This window comes from Rhinolophus sinicus, chromosome 5 (genome assembly GCF_057876585.1).
Source record: "Rhinolophus sinicus isolate RSI-liver-muscle chromosome 5, RSI-T2T, whole genome shotgun sequence".
Classification (NCBI taxonomy): Eukaryota; Metazoa; Chordata; class Mammalia; order Chiroptera; family Rhinolophidae; genus Rhinolophus; species Rhinolophus sinicus.
Genome location: NC_142505.1, coordinates 111,690,330 through 111,706,645, shown reverse-complemented (window position 1 = coordinate 111,706,645; position 16,316 = coordinate 111,690,330). Strand labels below are relative to the sequence as shown.

General features: G+C 59.2%; 1 protein-coding gene across 3 annotated transcripts in view; it reads right to left on the bottom strand.

The window, feature by feature from the left end:
• Positions 1–1,024: 1,024 nt before the first annotated feature.
• Positions 1,025–16,316, bottom strand: part of PRKAR1B (protein kinase cAMP-dependent type I regulatory subunit beta) — an 89,165-nt gene continuing 73,873 nt past the window's right edge. For all 3 annotated transcript variants that reach the window (XM_088798838.1, XM_019747486.3, XM_019747487.3), the window contains exons 10-11: positions 2,733–2,814; positions 1,025–2,386 (exon numbers count right to left, since the gene is read on the bottom strand). In XM_088798838.1, coding sequence (XP_088654964.1) covers positions 2,214–2,386; positions 2,733–2,814 — 255 coding nt within the window. In that variant the 3' untranslated portion in view covers positions 1,025–2,213. The remainder of the gene's footprint in view (positions 2,387–2,732; positions 2,815–16,316) is intronic.

Below are 16,316 nucleotides of genomic sequence, written 5' to 3'. Positions count from 1 at the left end.
AGGTCATCAGGTCACTGCAATGTCTCCCACTGGGGGGAAGCCAGATGCCTGGGGTGATGGAGCCCCAGGAGACGCCCGGGGGCCGGGAACTGAGGCCTCCCGCCAACAGCCACGGCGCCAGCAGGAAGTGGAGCCTGCGGCCCCAGTTGGGCCTTCAGATGACGCAGCCTCACCAGGGACCCGAGTGGGCACCTGCCAGCTGAGCTGCCCGGATCCTGACTCCCAGAAACTGTGAGACCACAAGTGTGTTGATTTAAGCCACAGAGACTGGGTGGTCAGTTTGCAGCAAGACAAAGGAGAGACTCTCGGCTCCAGTCCCAGTGCTGCGTCCCTGGAGCCCGTCACTTGACACTTGCCCCGTGCTCTCTCCCGGGGAACTGTTGGCCCTCAGCCCTTGTTCCCGTCACTCCCTCAGTTCAACACACACCAGGTGCCCGCTGGGCGGCTCCCAGATCCCCTCGGGGTCCCTCCCGTGTCTGCTGTGCTCACCACCTCAGGCACAGAGATGGCCAAGGAGCAGCCCTTCCAGGCCCAGGAGGTGCTGTGCTGAGGTCCACACAAAGCAGAGCCACACTGTCACCTGGGTGGCCACCAGCCACGTGTCACTGAGTGCCTGACATGTGCACATTGAGATGAGCCCGTGATTTGCATATGACAAAGTCACGTGACATGAAAGGCATGATTTCTATGACTCAGTACCAGAAAAGCGTAACATCTCTCATTAACCGTTTCTGTATTGATAACCTGTTGAAACGGGAATATTTTGGACTGAGTTAAACAAAACCTATTAGTAAATGAGTTTCTGCACAGACCGCCAGTGCAGGGGCTGGGGAGGGGGGAAGTTAGAGTTTAACGGGGACAGAGTTTCAGTTTGGGACGATGGTGGCGATGGCAGTGTGAATGCCTAATGACCCTGAAATGGACACTTAAAAATGGTGGAAATGGTAAGTTTTACGTCATGAATATTTTACCACAACAAAAACACAAGAGAAAAACCTTCCATGAACGCTCTCAGACCACAACGCCCAGTGGGGAGGCACTTCATTGCCCGTTTAATGGCACATGCAGCACGGAGATCATCACGATAAGTGGGAGGGGGGGTACACGTCACAGAAGCATCCACAGGCTGCAGGGGGCCCCTGCCCAGGCAGCAACCCAGGCAGGTGCCAGCTCGGGTCAAGGGCACGATTTCAGGTCACCGGAAGCTACCATGTGGCCCAAGCACACCGGTCATTGGATTGAAGGTACTTGGACAAGATGCAACTGACAGACGACTTGGGTGTATGGGGCGCAGGCCGCCTGCTCAAGGGAGACATGTGTGCCGGAGGGTGACACACAGGGGACTCTGGTGCCAGCGCATGTCTGACAGAATCCCTCCTCTATGCCCTCCCTCACCGGGCCTCCCAGAATTGGGTCACCCGACCCTGAGAGAACAGCACTCACGGGGTCTCGGGACGCTCCAGCCTCACACGGCACCCCCTTCCTGTCCTGGGCGTCTCGGCCCAGTGAGAGTGATGGGGGGAATCTGTCGGGCAAACTGGCCAGTGTCCCCGACCACCTGACAGGGACTGTAAGCCATGCAGGGTCACCTGAAGCTGGAGTCAGGGCCTGACTAGGGACTTGCCCCTCTCTGAGGCCACGATCGGCTTGTCACCCAGAAGCTCTGCCAAGCCTGGCACCTTCCACAGGGCCGTGTGAGGGAGGGCCTGTGGGACACCCCCTTGCACACCCCCGCCCCACGTTAGACTCCAGACCTGGGGACCTGACATCCCAGAGCCCTGGGTCTGGGCCGCTGCCTGGCCGGCCTCCAGAGAGGAGGTGACAGAGTGTGTGGCCCTCAACCTTCCCTCAGCTCCAGCAGGACCCAGCCAGCCCACGGACAGGGCCACCTGGACTCCCCTAGTCTGGCCCCTCAGCCGTGGGGGTTGGCAAACGCTGTTGTCCCCCAGAAGACTTGGGCAGAGGGAGCAGGGCCCTGAAAGGAGCCCAAGGGGACAGAGGGAAGCAGGGAAGGGGGGTGGGGAGGGGTGAGCAGGGCCTCCTGGGCCTCCCTTTGCCCCTTTGTGTTGAAATGCACATGTGACTATTTTATTCCAAATGTGAAGAGGGAGGGGCAGCCCCCCCCCCCTGCTGGGACACCAGACCCCACTCCACGACCTCAGAGACACAGGAGCAGCCAGCACACGGGGCGGGGTGGCGGCGGGGCCGGCAGCTCAGACGGTCAGGGAGATGAAACTGTTGTACCGTTGGATGTTCCTCTTCAGGATCTCGGAGCAGGGGCCCAGCACGCGCTCGAAGCGGGGCCGGTCCAGCTTGACACACTTGAGGGGCCCCCGGGCCACCACAGTGGCTGCCCGGGGCCGGTTCAGCAGCAGCGCGATCTCCCCTGGGGGTGAGACAGAGTGGCCGTCAGGGGCCTGGCCTGGGGGCAGGGCGGCCAGATTTAGGGAAAAGCAGCCAAACCCCAGGACACTCAACCATGATTCCAATGAACGAGCAGACATTTGGTATAAGTGTGACACGTTGGGGACATTCACACGAACGCCACTCCTTGTCAAAATGACATTCGAATTTAGCATCCTGTCTGTGACCCGGGTGCAGCAGGGAGGTCCTGCCCTGGTTGGGGCAGCCGCAGGCCAGGACCCAGGGCTCAGGCTCGGCTGCCCCTTCCTCAGGCCCCTGCAGGGAGCCCAGAAAGCTGGCCCGCCGCATGCGGAGGGGCCCTCACTCACCGAAGTAGTCGGAGGGCCCAAGGCGCCCGACCTCCACGTACTCCTCGTTGGGGGACCGGCGCTGGAGGACGGAGGCCGTGCCCTGCAGATGCCAAGGGGACACGTGAGGTCACCCACGAGGGGCTCCCCGTGAGGGGGCGCTGCCCGAATGCCCCTCCTGCCGGCTCCCTTCCACGTGCCCCCCCAAAACTGAATCCCCATTTTTCTCCTTGTGGATGGAGGGCATGGGGTCACGGAGCCCAGCATCCTCCCAGCTCCGTGGTCCTCGGTGGAAGCTCACATGCCGGTGGGTGGCAGCAGGGAGAATCCAGCTGCTCCCAGCCGACCTTGGCGCGCTCTCAAGGGCGGGGAGCACGTCCAGCACTGGAGAGCGGAGAGTGGGTCTCAGGGGCACACACTCCAAGCGATGTGGCCCCTCCCAACCCCAACAGGGGGGCATCTGCAGACCTTGCCCGAATCAATGATTAACTGCAGGCTGTGGGGACAAGGCAGCGCCCGGAATGCGTGACACAGAAGTCCCCACTCTCGGTGGCAGGATGGCAGCCGGACAGCCTGGGGCATGCACGTCCGGGGGCGAGGACATTGGTTTCCAGGGGGCTCCAACCGCAGGCCCCCTTGCTTCTTGTGTAACTGGGGCAAGTCCCTTGCTTGGGGGCCCGAGACTGTGCATCGCCCTAGCAGGGCCCTTTCTGTCGCCTCAGCTGACGTGCAGATTAAGAGCGAGGCCTTATAACAGCCATACCTCCCTGGTGTCAGCCATCGGCCGGCCGTCGGCACTCAGCAGCTGAGGCCCCATGCGGCTAGTCGCAAGTGCCTCTCAGATGGGTCACAGCTCTGTGCATCCCGCCTTTTCCGGCTGCTGAGTCCACTTCACAGCTGAGGACATGGAGGCCTGGGGTTGGGGGGCGCTGCTGTGAAACCGGCTCCACCTGCCCCCCAGGCACCCAGGGCCTCAGCCACTCAGCCTCCCGCTGCCCTTTTGGCACCAGCAAGCGTGATCTAGCTTCAGGGTGGGCTCAGCTCACCGAGTCGGGTTAATGTGTAATGCCCACCGCGCCACGGTCTGGGAGACGCAGGTCAGGAGACCCCGTTGGTGCCCCCCTTGGGTTCCCCCAGCTGGCCCGCTCTGGCCATCCAGGGTGTTTGTGGAGTCGCTGATGGATGGAGCAGGACGTGTAAACAGTAAGGGCTCCTCCAAGCTGAGTGTCACCGTTGGGCAGACAGGGCGTGCTCCCTCAGGCTGGAGGGCACATGTCCCTCCCTGAGTCCCAGAGAGGAGCAGGGTCCTGGTCACAGAGGAGGACTCACGGTCACCCAGCCGCGCTTTCCCCAGGAGAGACCAGGCCCTCTGGAAACGAGAGCCGCAGGGACAGGCGTGATGCCCCGACCACTGACCTCCTAGCTTCCACCTTTTTATTGATGACGCATATAATTTACATGCCTTTCTTCCCATTGCAGAGGACTTTCCACTTGACACTGGCATGCTGTCCTCTGGCAGAAGCCCCGAGCTCCCTGCTTCATACACTCATTCGGCAGAGCCCCTGGCTGAAACGTGTGGCCAGACACTTGAGCCCCAAACAATGGGAAACCTGACCAGTGGTGCCTAAAGGCTACCGAGGCCGGCAGCCCAGTCGTGTGACGTGTGGGACAGAGCCAGGCCCACCACTCATCAAGTGGCCCTCTCTCAGCCGCACTGCTGGGGGGCTCCTTGTTCCTGGGCCTTGGGCTGCCCGCCGACGCTCCACCCCCGACAAGACCACTCTGCCTGCTGGCCATCAGCATGACGCCGAGCTGATGGCAGAGCCGAGTCGCCATCGCACAGGCAGCAGGCGTGACCACCACGTGCCCCGAATTTCCAGGATGGCAAAACCACCCCCAGTCGTGGAAATGCGCCTCCTGTGCACGCTGCGTGTCCCAGACGGCCGTGGAGACAGCACAGACGTCCTCAGGGGACTGACTGTGAGCTGGAATTCTGGCGGCTGGAAAAATACACTTGTTGAAACTCCACACCATATCCCTCCAATTTCTCACTTACTGATTCTAACCCAACTCTAAAAATAAAGCAGGTCATTACCCACAGAAGTGGCCTGCGGGTCATGAGAAGAAGGTTGCTACTGGCAGGATTAGAAGCAACCCGTTTTCTTGCCGACTTCAGGTTTTTAAATTTTTTTCTACAAAATCAAAAACGAAAATCGACTGTCTCGTTTTCTCAAATGGGGAAGTGTGACTTTGATGAGAAGCAAGCAATCCAGGGCATGTGGGGAGGGCGCACAGGGGTGGGGTCTCTGGGACCTTCGTTCCTTGGCACGGCCCTAGCCTGGCACTGAGCCTGAGGGAGGCCTTGGGCAGAGGGGTCCCTGACTGGGTCACTCACTGTCCACAGACGAGTGCCGCCGGCCTCACCAGGGCTTTTCACACATCTGCGTAGGCCAGGCTTCCCTTACTCGCCAGTGCTGCGCGCTGCCCAGGGCTGGCATGACAGTGGAGAGCCAGGCGGACACCGGCTGCCGGCCTGGAGTCAACAGCCTGGTGGGCAACGGACACAGTCAGTTCCAATAGGAGCTGAGGGCAGTGGCTGGTCCCCCGCGCCTGGCACAGCCCTGGCAGGTGCAGCGGCCTCGGACGACCCCCGCTGGGCACGAGAGTCGGCATCCCTGAGCGGCGTGCCACTCATCACAGCCCAGGCTGGAAACGGCCCACACACACCCACAGGGCAGGGCAGGACATCACAGGGCAGAAAGGCTGGACCCTGAGCCAAGACTGGCCCTGGGGTGACAGGCCACACAAACGAGCATGCACTCTGATCCCATTAAATGAAGGTTTAGAAGAGGAAGAACTTATTAAGTAAGTACATTTTAAAAGCAACTTAATGTCACAGCTGAAAGTGAAAACTAGTATAACTTTCCATAAATTAAAAGGCAACTGAGAAGATAAACCCAAGGAAGCAGGTGCTGGAAAGGTGCTGAGGATGCACCAGCTCCGATCAGAGGCGTCCTTGTGACAGGACGGAACACCTGACAGTGACACAGACGAGGGGGGGCCTGTCCGCAGTCTGGACGGCACCTCCCCACGGTCTCCTGAGCTGAGCCAGACTCCTGCACTCCCGCCCGAGCTTCCGCGTCCTGAGCTGCAAAATGGGTGCGACACCCACCCACCCGACAGTGCTGGCTGAGGTCATGGCCCCTGGCTTCAGAAATAGTCATGCGCACGTCAGACGTGACAGATTGTCATGAGGACACAGATACCTGAGTCAGCTTGCAGAGCGATGGGACATGAAATGGTGGTTCCCAGGGCTGCAGTGCTCATGAGAAAGTCCCACCCGAGACACCTCTCAGAACCTGCAAAGCTAAGCCTGTACCCACTTCGCCTTTACGTCTTACGTGAACACATCGTTTGCCAGTGTCTTTCTGTATTGAAGCAGAAGCACACTCTACACGCACGTACACACATGCACACCACACGCGCACACATATAGGATTAAACAGCCTGTGCATACAAACACCTCCCAGGTAACTGTGACTTCTTCTGAATAAATGAGCTGCATTTTGAGACTCAGTCGCTGTGACAAAAGCACCTCCTCTACGTGGAAGCCCCTCCCCCAGCTCACTCTGTCCCAGACGTGGCACTTCTGCAACCGGCTCCAGGGTGGCTCCATGTTTGGGGCCCAGTGGAGCTGCCCCTCGTTTGTTTGCTTTGGGGGCTGCACCGTCCTCACCACGGCTGCTGTGCACATCGGTCACATGCTCTGGGCCACAAACTGTCCTCAGAACGACTGCAAAAACACACTTGGTTGGTGAGCAGCCTGAGGCTGTTTTCGTGCCAGCGTTTAATGGACCATCCATGAGGTCGGGCCTTGGCGAGGATTCAAACTGCGGCTTCCGTGGGAAAACAACACAAGTGGCATGGCTCTGGCGCCAGGGCCCGGAGGACGGGAACAGGTGGCACCGGGATGCCAGGCGGCAGAGGCCCTGCTGCATGGGGTTGCCCTTGCAAACCCAGCGACTGTGCAGGCTCTCTCTGGGACCAGACAGGGCTCACCGCAGGGACGTACCAGGGACTGCTGTGGGCAGGGACAGGCTCCCCTCTGGGTGAGATGGGGGAGCAGGGCCTGGGGGCTCCACGGGGGTCAGGTGTGTGTCTCCCCCAGCAGACTGTTCTGGAAGCTGGGAAGCCAACACCAATCCTGGTCTTGCTTCTGATTTGTCCCTCAGACCCAAAGGAGGACGATGACTGCAGGTGTAGCTATGCCAGCTGCTCCCCCTGGGGCCCCCAGAACAAGGCTGCTGCCCCCGCCCTGGGGGCCCCAGGACAAGGCTGCTCCTGCAGAGCTGGGCATGTCACTCCCACTGACCAGGCCCAAGGCCATGCAGGGCATCCACTTTCTCGGGCGTCCCCTCCTTCTGCTCGGGGCAAGTCCCTTGCTTAGACAGGTCAAAGGCACTGCCCTGACTGCAGTATCTCAGCGAGAGGTGAAAGAAACCCACAGCTGGCAAATTGATTGAGTTTTATCTCGCCTGGATTGCTGTATAAAATTGGTCTGGCCGTCAAGGGCAGTTCTGAAGTGTCTGCAGCACACGGCAGGTGGACAGGGTTCCTGGGTCTGGCATCACCATGCTGCCTGGGCATCGTGGGCACTGCCAGGTGGGACCTCAGCCCGGGCTCTGCCGAGCGGCTGTGGACACGGTCCCTCGCTTCTCCCAGCCTCAGTTTCCCCACTGTCAAATAAAACACCACTTGTCCTGACCGCCCAGGTTCTGGCCACATTCAGGTGACATGACAGGCATGGCACTGCTGGGACACTGTCCGTGGGGAGACGACCGAGGGGCTGGTGTCCTCTGGATTCTGGGGCGCTTCTTCTGGGTGCATTTTCTCATTAGTCAACTGGGAGGATAATGGTCACCGCCTCAGGGGCTCAGGGTCAAATGGGCTCAGTATGGAAACGGTGACACAGGGTGATGCTCAGACGTGTTCATGGTTGTTGTCACCGACGTTATTAGCAGATCAAAAAGGGGCTTGTGTGGATAAACACAACACAGATAGTATTCCAGTGGGATATTACTCAGCCTTGAAAAGGAAGAAGATTCTGACACCTGCTTCAGTGTGCATGGCCCTGAGGACGCTGTGCTGATGAAACCAGCCAGTCACAAAGGACACACACTGTGTGATTCCCCTTATACAAAGTCAGATTCATAGAAACAGGAAGTAGATGGTGGTGCCAGGGGGTGGGGGAAGGGAGGAGAATGAATGTTTCCTGGGGACAGAGTCTCAGTTTGGGAAGATGGAAAGAGTTACGGGGACAGATAGTGGTGACGGATGTACAGCTCCTGTGGACGTGCTTCACGCCACTGAACCGTCCACTTAAAATGGTTAAAGACATTGCTATGTATGTTTCACCATTAAATATCTAATTAAAAACATTAAATTTCTAATTAAAAACATAGAAATTGTTTTTAAAAGGGCCTGGCTATTGCAACCCCAACTGGCCCTCTGCCCGTCCTTGCAGTCTCACAGGGCAGGCTGCCCTCAGGGGTCATGCTTGGGGCTCCCCTCTGTCCAGGGCAAGGCCCCGCGACACCCCCACACCTCTCCTGCCTCTGTCCTGAAGTGCTGATGGCGCAGTGACCTCATTGCAAGCCCCCTACCAGGAGCCTTTCCCTGAGCCCCCCTAGCAGCCAACCCCAGGGAGGGGCACCACAGCTGTGGACCGATACCACCCGAGGGGCACATCTGTCAGTCCCACAGAGGCCAATGACGCCGGGGGTTGGCCTTGGTCCTGGCTGGTGGTGGGGTGGGCGTGCTGACATCCCTGTAAATTGGTTCGTCCAGAACAGTGCATCTGTTAGGATTTCCTGGCCAAACATCCGTCCTTGTGACAATGGCCTTGGCATGCCCTGTGGTGCCAGGAATTGTGGGGCGACAGCAGGGCCTCAGGTCCAGCAGGGTCCCGTATCTGTGTGTCTGTGCCACCTGCACCACCAGAAGCAGGACTCGGACTCAGTGAAAATGGGAACACAGGCCTCCTTTGGCCTCTGTGGGCTGGGGGCAGTGTCTTTCATACTTCGGGGGAATGTGTTACACTTTTATGCTTCTTTCATTAATTAAAAAAAAGTCAGAAATAAGCCATCAGAGGGATCCAGAGTGTTGGGGACAGAGCGGGTAGCTCTACCCTTTACTGGAGAGACTCCCATGTCAGTGATCTTACCCCAGCAAATGACATTTTACTTGCATAATTAAAAAAAAAATTTAAGGCTCTCATCTCAAAACACAGAAACCCTGAGCTCCGGGCCGGCGGTGGGCACCAGCCACTGGGTCCTGCCACCTTGGGGACTCATCCACGGAAGGTTCTGGGGGAACAGAAGCCGAGGAATCCGAGTCCCACGAATGCGCTTCATCGAAAAGGCAACATGAGACACCATGTGTGGGGGTCACTGACCCTGCAATGAGGTCACTGCAGAGCCCAGCAGCGCCCAACTCAGCTGCACTCAGAGCTGTCCTCCTCATCTGCCCACATCCAGCCCACAGAAAGGGTGGCCAGGCGTGCACAGGCCTGGGGGCCTATAGCAGAGGTCTCAGAGGGGCTGGCCTCCCAGTCCCCAGACGACAAGGCCGTCCTTTGACGAGAAGAAAGACAGCTAAGAGCCCGGAGCCCCTGAATCTCCTGTGACCCTCAGTGGACATCAGAACCGCCCTGGACACAGCCTGGGAAGTTAGGAGCAAGTGGCCTCTCCAGAGGTGCGGGGGGCACCCAGGCAGCAAGCAGATAGCAGGCGTTAGTGAGCTCAGACCCTCTGAGACCCAGCAGTCTCGTTCCCTGGAATTTACCCGAAGGAGCTGAAAACACAGGTCCACACAAAACCCGCTCACGGATGTTTGCAGCAGCTTTCTTCGTAACTGCCAAAACTTGGAAACTACTGAGGTGTCTTCAGTGGGTGATGGATAAGCAAACTGGTCCATTCAGACAATGGAATATTATTCAGTGATTAAAAGAAATGAGGTGTCAGCCATGAAAAGACACGGGGAACCTTACATGCATGTTACTAAGTGAAAGACGCCCCTCTGAGAAGGCCACATGCTGTGTGATTCCAACTCTGTGACGTCCTGGAAAGGGCAGAACTGCAGGGACAGTACAAGATCAGGAGTTGCCAAAGCCTGGAGGAGGGAGGGGTGAATACGGGGAGCACAGAGGGTGCTTAGGGCAGGGTCCCCACCGTGTGACATAATGTGGACACATGTCACACACATCTGTTTACCCCACGGAATGTGCAACATCATGAGTGACCCTAATGTCACCTGGCAACTCTGGGTGATGATTGTCACTGCAGCTTCATGAGCTGTGACCATGTCCCATCTGGTGGGGATGGTGACGGTGGGGAGGCTGTGCATGTGGGGTGGGGGGACATAGGGCACCTCTGCACCTTCCCCTCAATTTTACTGTGAACCCGAAATGGCCCTAAAAAATAAAGTCTTAAAAAAAAAGAACTCCTGGGGGACCCTGCTGTGTCCCCCGGACAGGGCCCCCTGAGCCATGGCCACCCTACCAGCTCAGGGGGCTCTGGCCAGGAGACGGCTGACGCAGGGTGGCTCCTGGCCCAGCCAGGCAGTCTGGAAAAGCGCTTCTCCCAGCTTGGCCCAGACGGAAATGAGTGCTTTTTTGCTGGATCGAGACTGTCGTCCTTCAGCGCTGACCCACGGCCAGCAAACTGTGCTCCATGCACTCCTGCACTGGAAGGCCTGGCACCAACCACGCAAACCCCACAGTAACCACCGGGCACAGTCCAGCACCAGGCCTGAGCCTTGCACATGCTGAGCAGCTCGGCACCTCCTGGCAGGGCCATGCGGCCTGAGGACAGGCGCAAACCCTCAGGCCTCCAGGAGGCTCCACAGGGGGCAGTGCGTGCAGCCCATTTAGCTCACGGGAGACGCTGGTGCCAGCTGGGCAACATGCACCTGCCGTATGGGTCACAACGCAAACTAACGTCATTGTGGAGCAAACTTCCACACTGCCTGTCCCAAGGCCCAGGGTGCTGGGGTGCAGCCGGCTGCCCTCCCGCCCAGGTCTGCACGGCTCCCACCACACCTGGGTGCCCTGCCCTCCTACCTCCACCTGGAAAACTTCCATCCGTCCATCAGTGCTCAGCCCCACCTGCCCACTCACATCTTTCCCATCGGTCAGGACAGTCTCTGCTCCCTCCTGGGTCCACATCGGGGGCCCTGCCTTTCTGCTTTGGCCTGGCCCCTTCCCCACGTGAGACCCAGGTGAGTCTCTGGAAAGTCGATCAGACAATTTCCATCCTCTGCAAATAAACAGCAAACCACCCATGGCTGCCATCGCTCCCCACCCAACAGTAGTGCACAGTGGGGCCATGGCAGGTGCTGAGTCCCAAATGACTCTGAGCAAAGGGGGGACACGTGCCTGGGGGCCGGGTGTTCTCCTGCCTAAAAGTTGCTGAGATGATGGTAACAATGGTGCATTGTGAACCCCCCACTTCTGAAGGCTGAGGGGGAAGCAGCAGGCCTGTGATGAGAGGGACAGTTCCCGGGCCAAAGGCGGGTCCGAAATGTGTTGTTGTGGACACTCACATCCTTGTTGAGAGGAGATAAACCCAATTAGCGTTTCCATGGTGACACCTCCCAGCTGGAACCTTACTCTCCAGATTCTGTGGGAACCAGCTCGCAGGGCCCAGCTGTCCCCAGGCTGCGTGGAGGTTTCTGGTGGGCACAGAAATGGGGCCACACAGGCCACACGGAGGAGCGCAGCAGAGGGGACTGAGACGCAGACCTGCGTCCCCCCCACCCAGCTGCCCATCCCTCCTCCCAAGGTTTCCTGGACAGTGTGGTCCTGACATCCGTTCTGATGGGCTCTGAACAGACGGGCATGCTGCATGCCTCACAGGAGCTGGTGCGTCCTCGACACATTCTGTCCCCAAATGCCCTCTCCCTGTGTGCAGGGGTCCCCGGGGGCAGGGGCTGCCCCCGCCAGGCTGCTCCACACTGGGGGATTGGGACACCACCACCCAGAACCACCACATCTGCCAGCAGAGTCGCACAGGGCATGAGCGGGCTCCCGCTGACGCCCACCAAGGGAAAGCAGAGGGGACAGAGGGAGACCCCTGTAAAAGGTGGGTGCAGTGAGAAAGAGGCGAAGGCGGAGCTCCACAGTCTCACTCCCCGAAATGAGGCCTCAAGCAGAAGTACGTCTGGCCGGCCATGGCAAAGATCACCATACCGTGTGCTCGAGAGATCGCGTGGGGGAGAAGCGACGTGATGAGCACCACCAAAACACACAGGGACACTCGGCCCATCCCCGCAGGAGCAGAGGACGGCCTGGTCCCGAAGGCCCAACTGTCTTCTCCACTCGTGGCCTCGAGGAAAAGAGAAAAGGCAGGCCCGAGCCTGTGTCGTCACGGAGGCGCCGGCACATGCAGCCCCGAGCCCAGTGCCCAGACCCGGAGAGCTGACTATGCCCTGGGCGGTACAGCGCTATCCCGCGGCAGGGCCCCACACACCCACCTGCATGGCAGCCTGACTATTCCGGAAGCATCAGGAGGAGGGTGTATCAGTCAGGATTCTCCAGAGAAGCAGAAGCAATGGGTAGGTGTGTGGAGGGGGGTTAGGGAACGGCCCCCACAACAGGGGCTGCAAGTCCAAAACCTGCGGGGGGGGGCAGGGGGGCAGAGTGGACGGGACTCAGTCCCAAGGCCGTCTGCAGGCAGAACCCCTCTTCCCAGGGGGGAACCTCAGTCGTCCTTCTGTTGAGGAAAGCCTTTTACTGCTTGTGCAAGGCCCACCCACACCGTGGAGAGGGAAATTCACTCAAAGTCTAAAACAGCTGGGAAACTCCTGCACAGACACACCCGGGTCGGCGTTTGATAACACACCCGGTGCCGTGGGCTGGCCATGTTGACCCGTAAACTTAACTCTCACAGCAGGTAACCCGGGACAGCTGAATTCACGAGCATCCCAAGTGCTCGGGGTGAATCGGGTATTAAAACGTACAGGGGCACAGTTGGCTTTTTAAAAGAAACCTTAAACCAGAGTGGCCCTCGTGCCGCACGCTTTCTCAGTCTCTGGGCGTAAGGCGTCACCACTCCTCCCCATGTACTGACATACGGGGCATCAGGTTGGCACTGAGGTCAGAAGTATGGAACCCACGTTGGCCCCGGACGGGGTGTGCCAGCCTTAAAACATACACGGTGACACTAACCCCTCCTGCTTGTCATTCTGACACACCGGGCGGCAGCGGCCCCAGGCGGTGGGCAGCTTTGCGGGTCATGTCTCCAGCCCAGGCCACAGCCTCACAGCCGCCGGCGTCAGGCAGCACCGAGAGAACAGGCCTGGCCTTGCGAGTCTGTTTCACAGGTGGCCAGTGGGCCGCGCCCGGCCACATGGGAAGCTGAGGCTTGAGGCTGCATTGCGGTTCTGAGAGTGGCCCCTGTACTCATCAAATTTGGTTGGTCACAGAGGAAAAGGGGAACAATGCCAGTTGCCGAGGAGAATGCGTCAGACACACTGGACAGTGCTGTGAAGTTAACTGCACCCACCCAGAGCCTGGACGTGGACCGGCCGCCCCACACCCCGTACGCATCGGTCACGGGCGTGGGGGTGGACACGCCTGCCGCAGAGCTGAGTCTGTCCAGCAGCTAGTGTTGCTCACGTCACCGAGTCGCTGCCCAGGCTGCTGTCAGCAATCGGCTTGTGAGGATGGCGGCAGCAGGGCTCCCGGAGAACAGGCGGTCACGGCCCGGCCCAGGCCCCCTCTTCATGGAGCCAGTGCACCCTCAAGGCTCAGTGGCTCGAAACCCAAAAAAGTGGCCTTCAGGACCATGTGGCCCGGGCACCTCAACGTTCAGGGAACTACTGCCTACACATACAAACCTGTAGTCACTATGCTGTCACCTACACTGATACAATACTGTATGTCAACTGTCGCTGAACAGGAAAAACAATGAGTAAAAAGAAACCACACACGGCCGTGGTGCCAGGTACACCCTCGATGACGACCGCGAGGACGGCTTTAACGGACTGACCGGATGAGCAGTAGCGACGCCAGGTCCCCAAGCCAGCTGGACACACAATATGGTGTCAGCCAGAGGGGAAGGCGTGTGAAACTCAGGAAGCATCGCTCACCCCGTTTGTGCTGCTCTAGAATGGCAGGCATGAAGTACACACACGCACACGTGTGCACACATACATGTGCAAGCACGACACACACACAGGTGAACGCCCAGCACACCCAGAGCCGCTGGGATGCAGGAGCGAGACGCGGGGCTGACTCCTGGCCCCGGCACTTGGTGGCTGTGTCCTTGGGCAAAGGAACAGCCCTCCTGGCTGCTCTCCCTGGAGACGGAGCAGCGCTGACCGGGCCTCCCTCACAGGCGGGTGGTCAGCTTACATGGACGTCGGGGCTCAGACAACACCTGCCACATCCTCAGCTCAGAAACGCCGGGTCCCGCCATCGCGGCTGCTTACGTAAGTGACCTTGGCAATGTCCTTCTCTTTTGCGGTGCTTTCTGTGAGGACCCTGCCGACCTGTGCCTCTCACACACATTCTTACGATTCTTCTGCCGTGACCTTGGACCCAGCGGGAGGAGACCGTGGGCTGCACTGCACAATGCACAATCATCTGCACTGGCCGGCCGCCTGTGCCCTCGGCTTCAAGACCATCAGTGCTGAGGCTGCAGCTCAAAGCCGGCCCCACGAGGCACAGGGGCGGGTGGGGACCCCGGCGAGCGGGCAGCACTGTCACCCCGGGGGCCGTGTCAGTCCAAGTGGCCAGACACCGCATGTCTCAAGAGAGGTGAGAGATCCAGATTTGTATGTGGAGTACCCTGATTTTCAAATATTGGCAATTTATTCAAATACTTAAAAAAAACCGCTGTGCAGGCCAATACAAGCTTGCCTCTGGGCCAGGCTGTGCGAGTAGGTGCCAAGAGGACGGAGAACCTGGGCAGCAGAGGGTCTGCCCCCTCCCAGCGGAGCACCGGGGCTGCCATCCACCTTGTGCCAGGGGCGGGGGAGCCATGTCAGTGCTGAGAGCCGGTGAGCAATCCCAGGACAGCTGTGGCTCGGTCCCAGGCCTTGGGTTGGTTGCTTCAGCTGGTGGCTCTCACCTGGGGTCTGTCTGTGGCTGTAGGTGGCTGGTGGCTGGGGCTGGATGTTCAACACGGAACTGGGAGCTCGGTGCCGCTGGAGATGGGCCACATCCTGGGAGCATCTCAGAGCATGGTCGCTGGGCTCCAAGGAGGACGGGGTCCGAGAGGCGGTGACCCAGCCTGGATGTCCCTTGTCGTGGCTGCCGCGTCCTCTTGCCCAGGCGAGAACTGAAGCCCAGATTCTGGGAGGAGACTGCAGCCACCTTCCATCCAGCCCATTTGGGGGCAGGATGGCTGAGGAAACCTCCCACCATCTGAGCACAAACTATTTTCAACTGGAAAATGCCAGGCTTACAGACACCCAGAGAGAGTGTCTTGTCCAAAGTGACTTTCATGGTGGCAGACAAGGGACAAGTCAGAGATGGTTATGCGGCACCTGGAGGGCAGGACATCGAAGTCAGCAGAGTAATGTGGAGCCTGTGGCCAAGGGTCCCCTGGTCAGCCCACAGGGTCAGTGCGGCCACCACCGTCTGCACAGCAGGAGACATCACCCGCCTCTCGTCCCACAGTGCCTTAGCAGCATGCAAGCATATAGGCCACCGTCCCCTCAAAGCTCAGTGGGCCAAAGCCCGGACATGCCCTGAGGCAGTTGTCACCTTTACGTCACCAGCAGGTAGGAGAACGGGTCTGGGCAGGTCTCTGGAGTCTGGTTCTGAGGTCGCAGCCACATTTGGGTCTGAAAATGCTGGGTGGGCACCTGGTCTACACTGACCAGAATCGCAACTTGTTGCGGCTTTATTCCACCTTCTTCTTCCTTCGTAAGAAACACTGCTGCTAAATGAGTCTCCCACTCTGACAACAGTGCCTGAGGGGCTCTTCCTTGGGGAAGGGGGAAAGCCCTTCGCAAAGGGGAACGCAGCCTCTGGGAAGCCTGGTGGGAATGCGTCCATCACTGCTCACGCGTGTGCCCACCCTCTCATTCGTTTACGTGCACTCACCCTGTGATTGTCTGTCCCAGGCTCAGTGCTGGGAGGCACAGGAGGTGACCATATGCAGGCCCTGCAGCTCCAGTTGCCGTCAGGACCCTCCCCAGGGCCCCAGGTGCCCCCGCAGCCATCCATCCCCTCCTGCTGTCATGCTCCCCGTGGAAAGGTGAGGTCTGACCACACCCTCCGGGCAGGGTGTCGTCAGGAGCCCAGACTGAAGTCACAAATGACATCTACATTTCATATCCGCGGATTTTATCTGTCCCGCTCATGTTTTATGGAGAGAGCACAGCTATGCATTCTCTCTAGCGAGGCAGTGGCAAGGACAGGCACCTGGCTGCAAGAACAGTACAAGGGGCCACCGGTCTGCAGCGCTGGAGGCCCCCGGCTCCGATAGCAAAGCCCACCGTGCCGGACAAGCGACTCTTCCCGCCCTTGAGGACCAGAGAAGCAGGAAATATGCCAAACGAGCCATGTGCTCTGGGCATGGCGCAATCAGGAGGCCT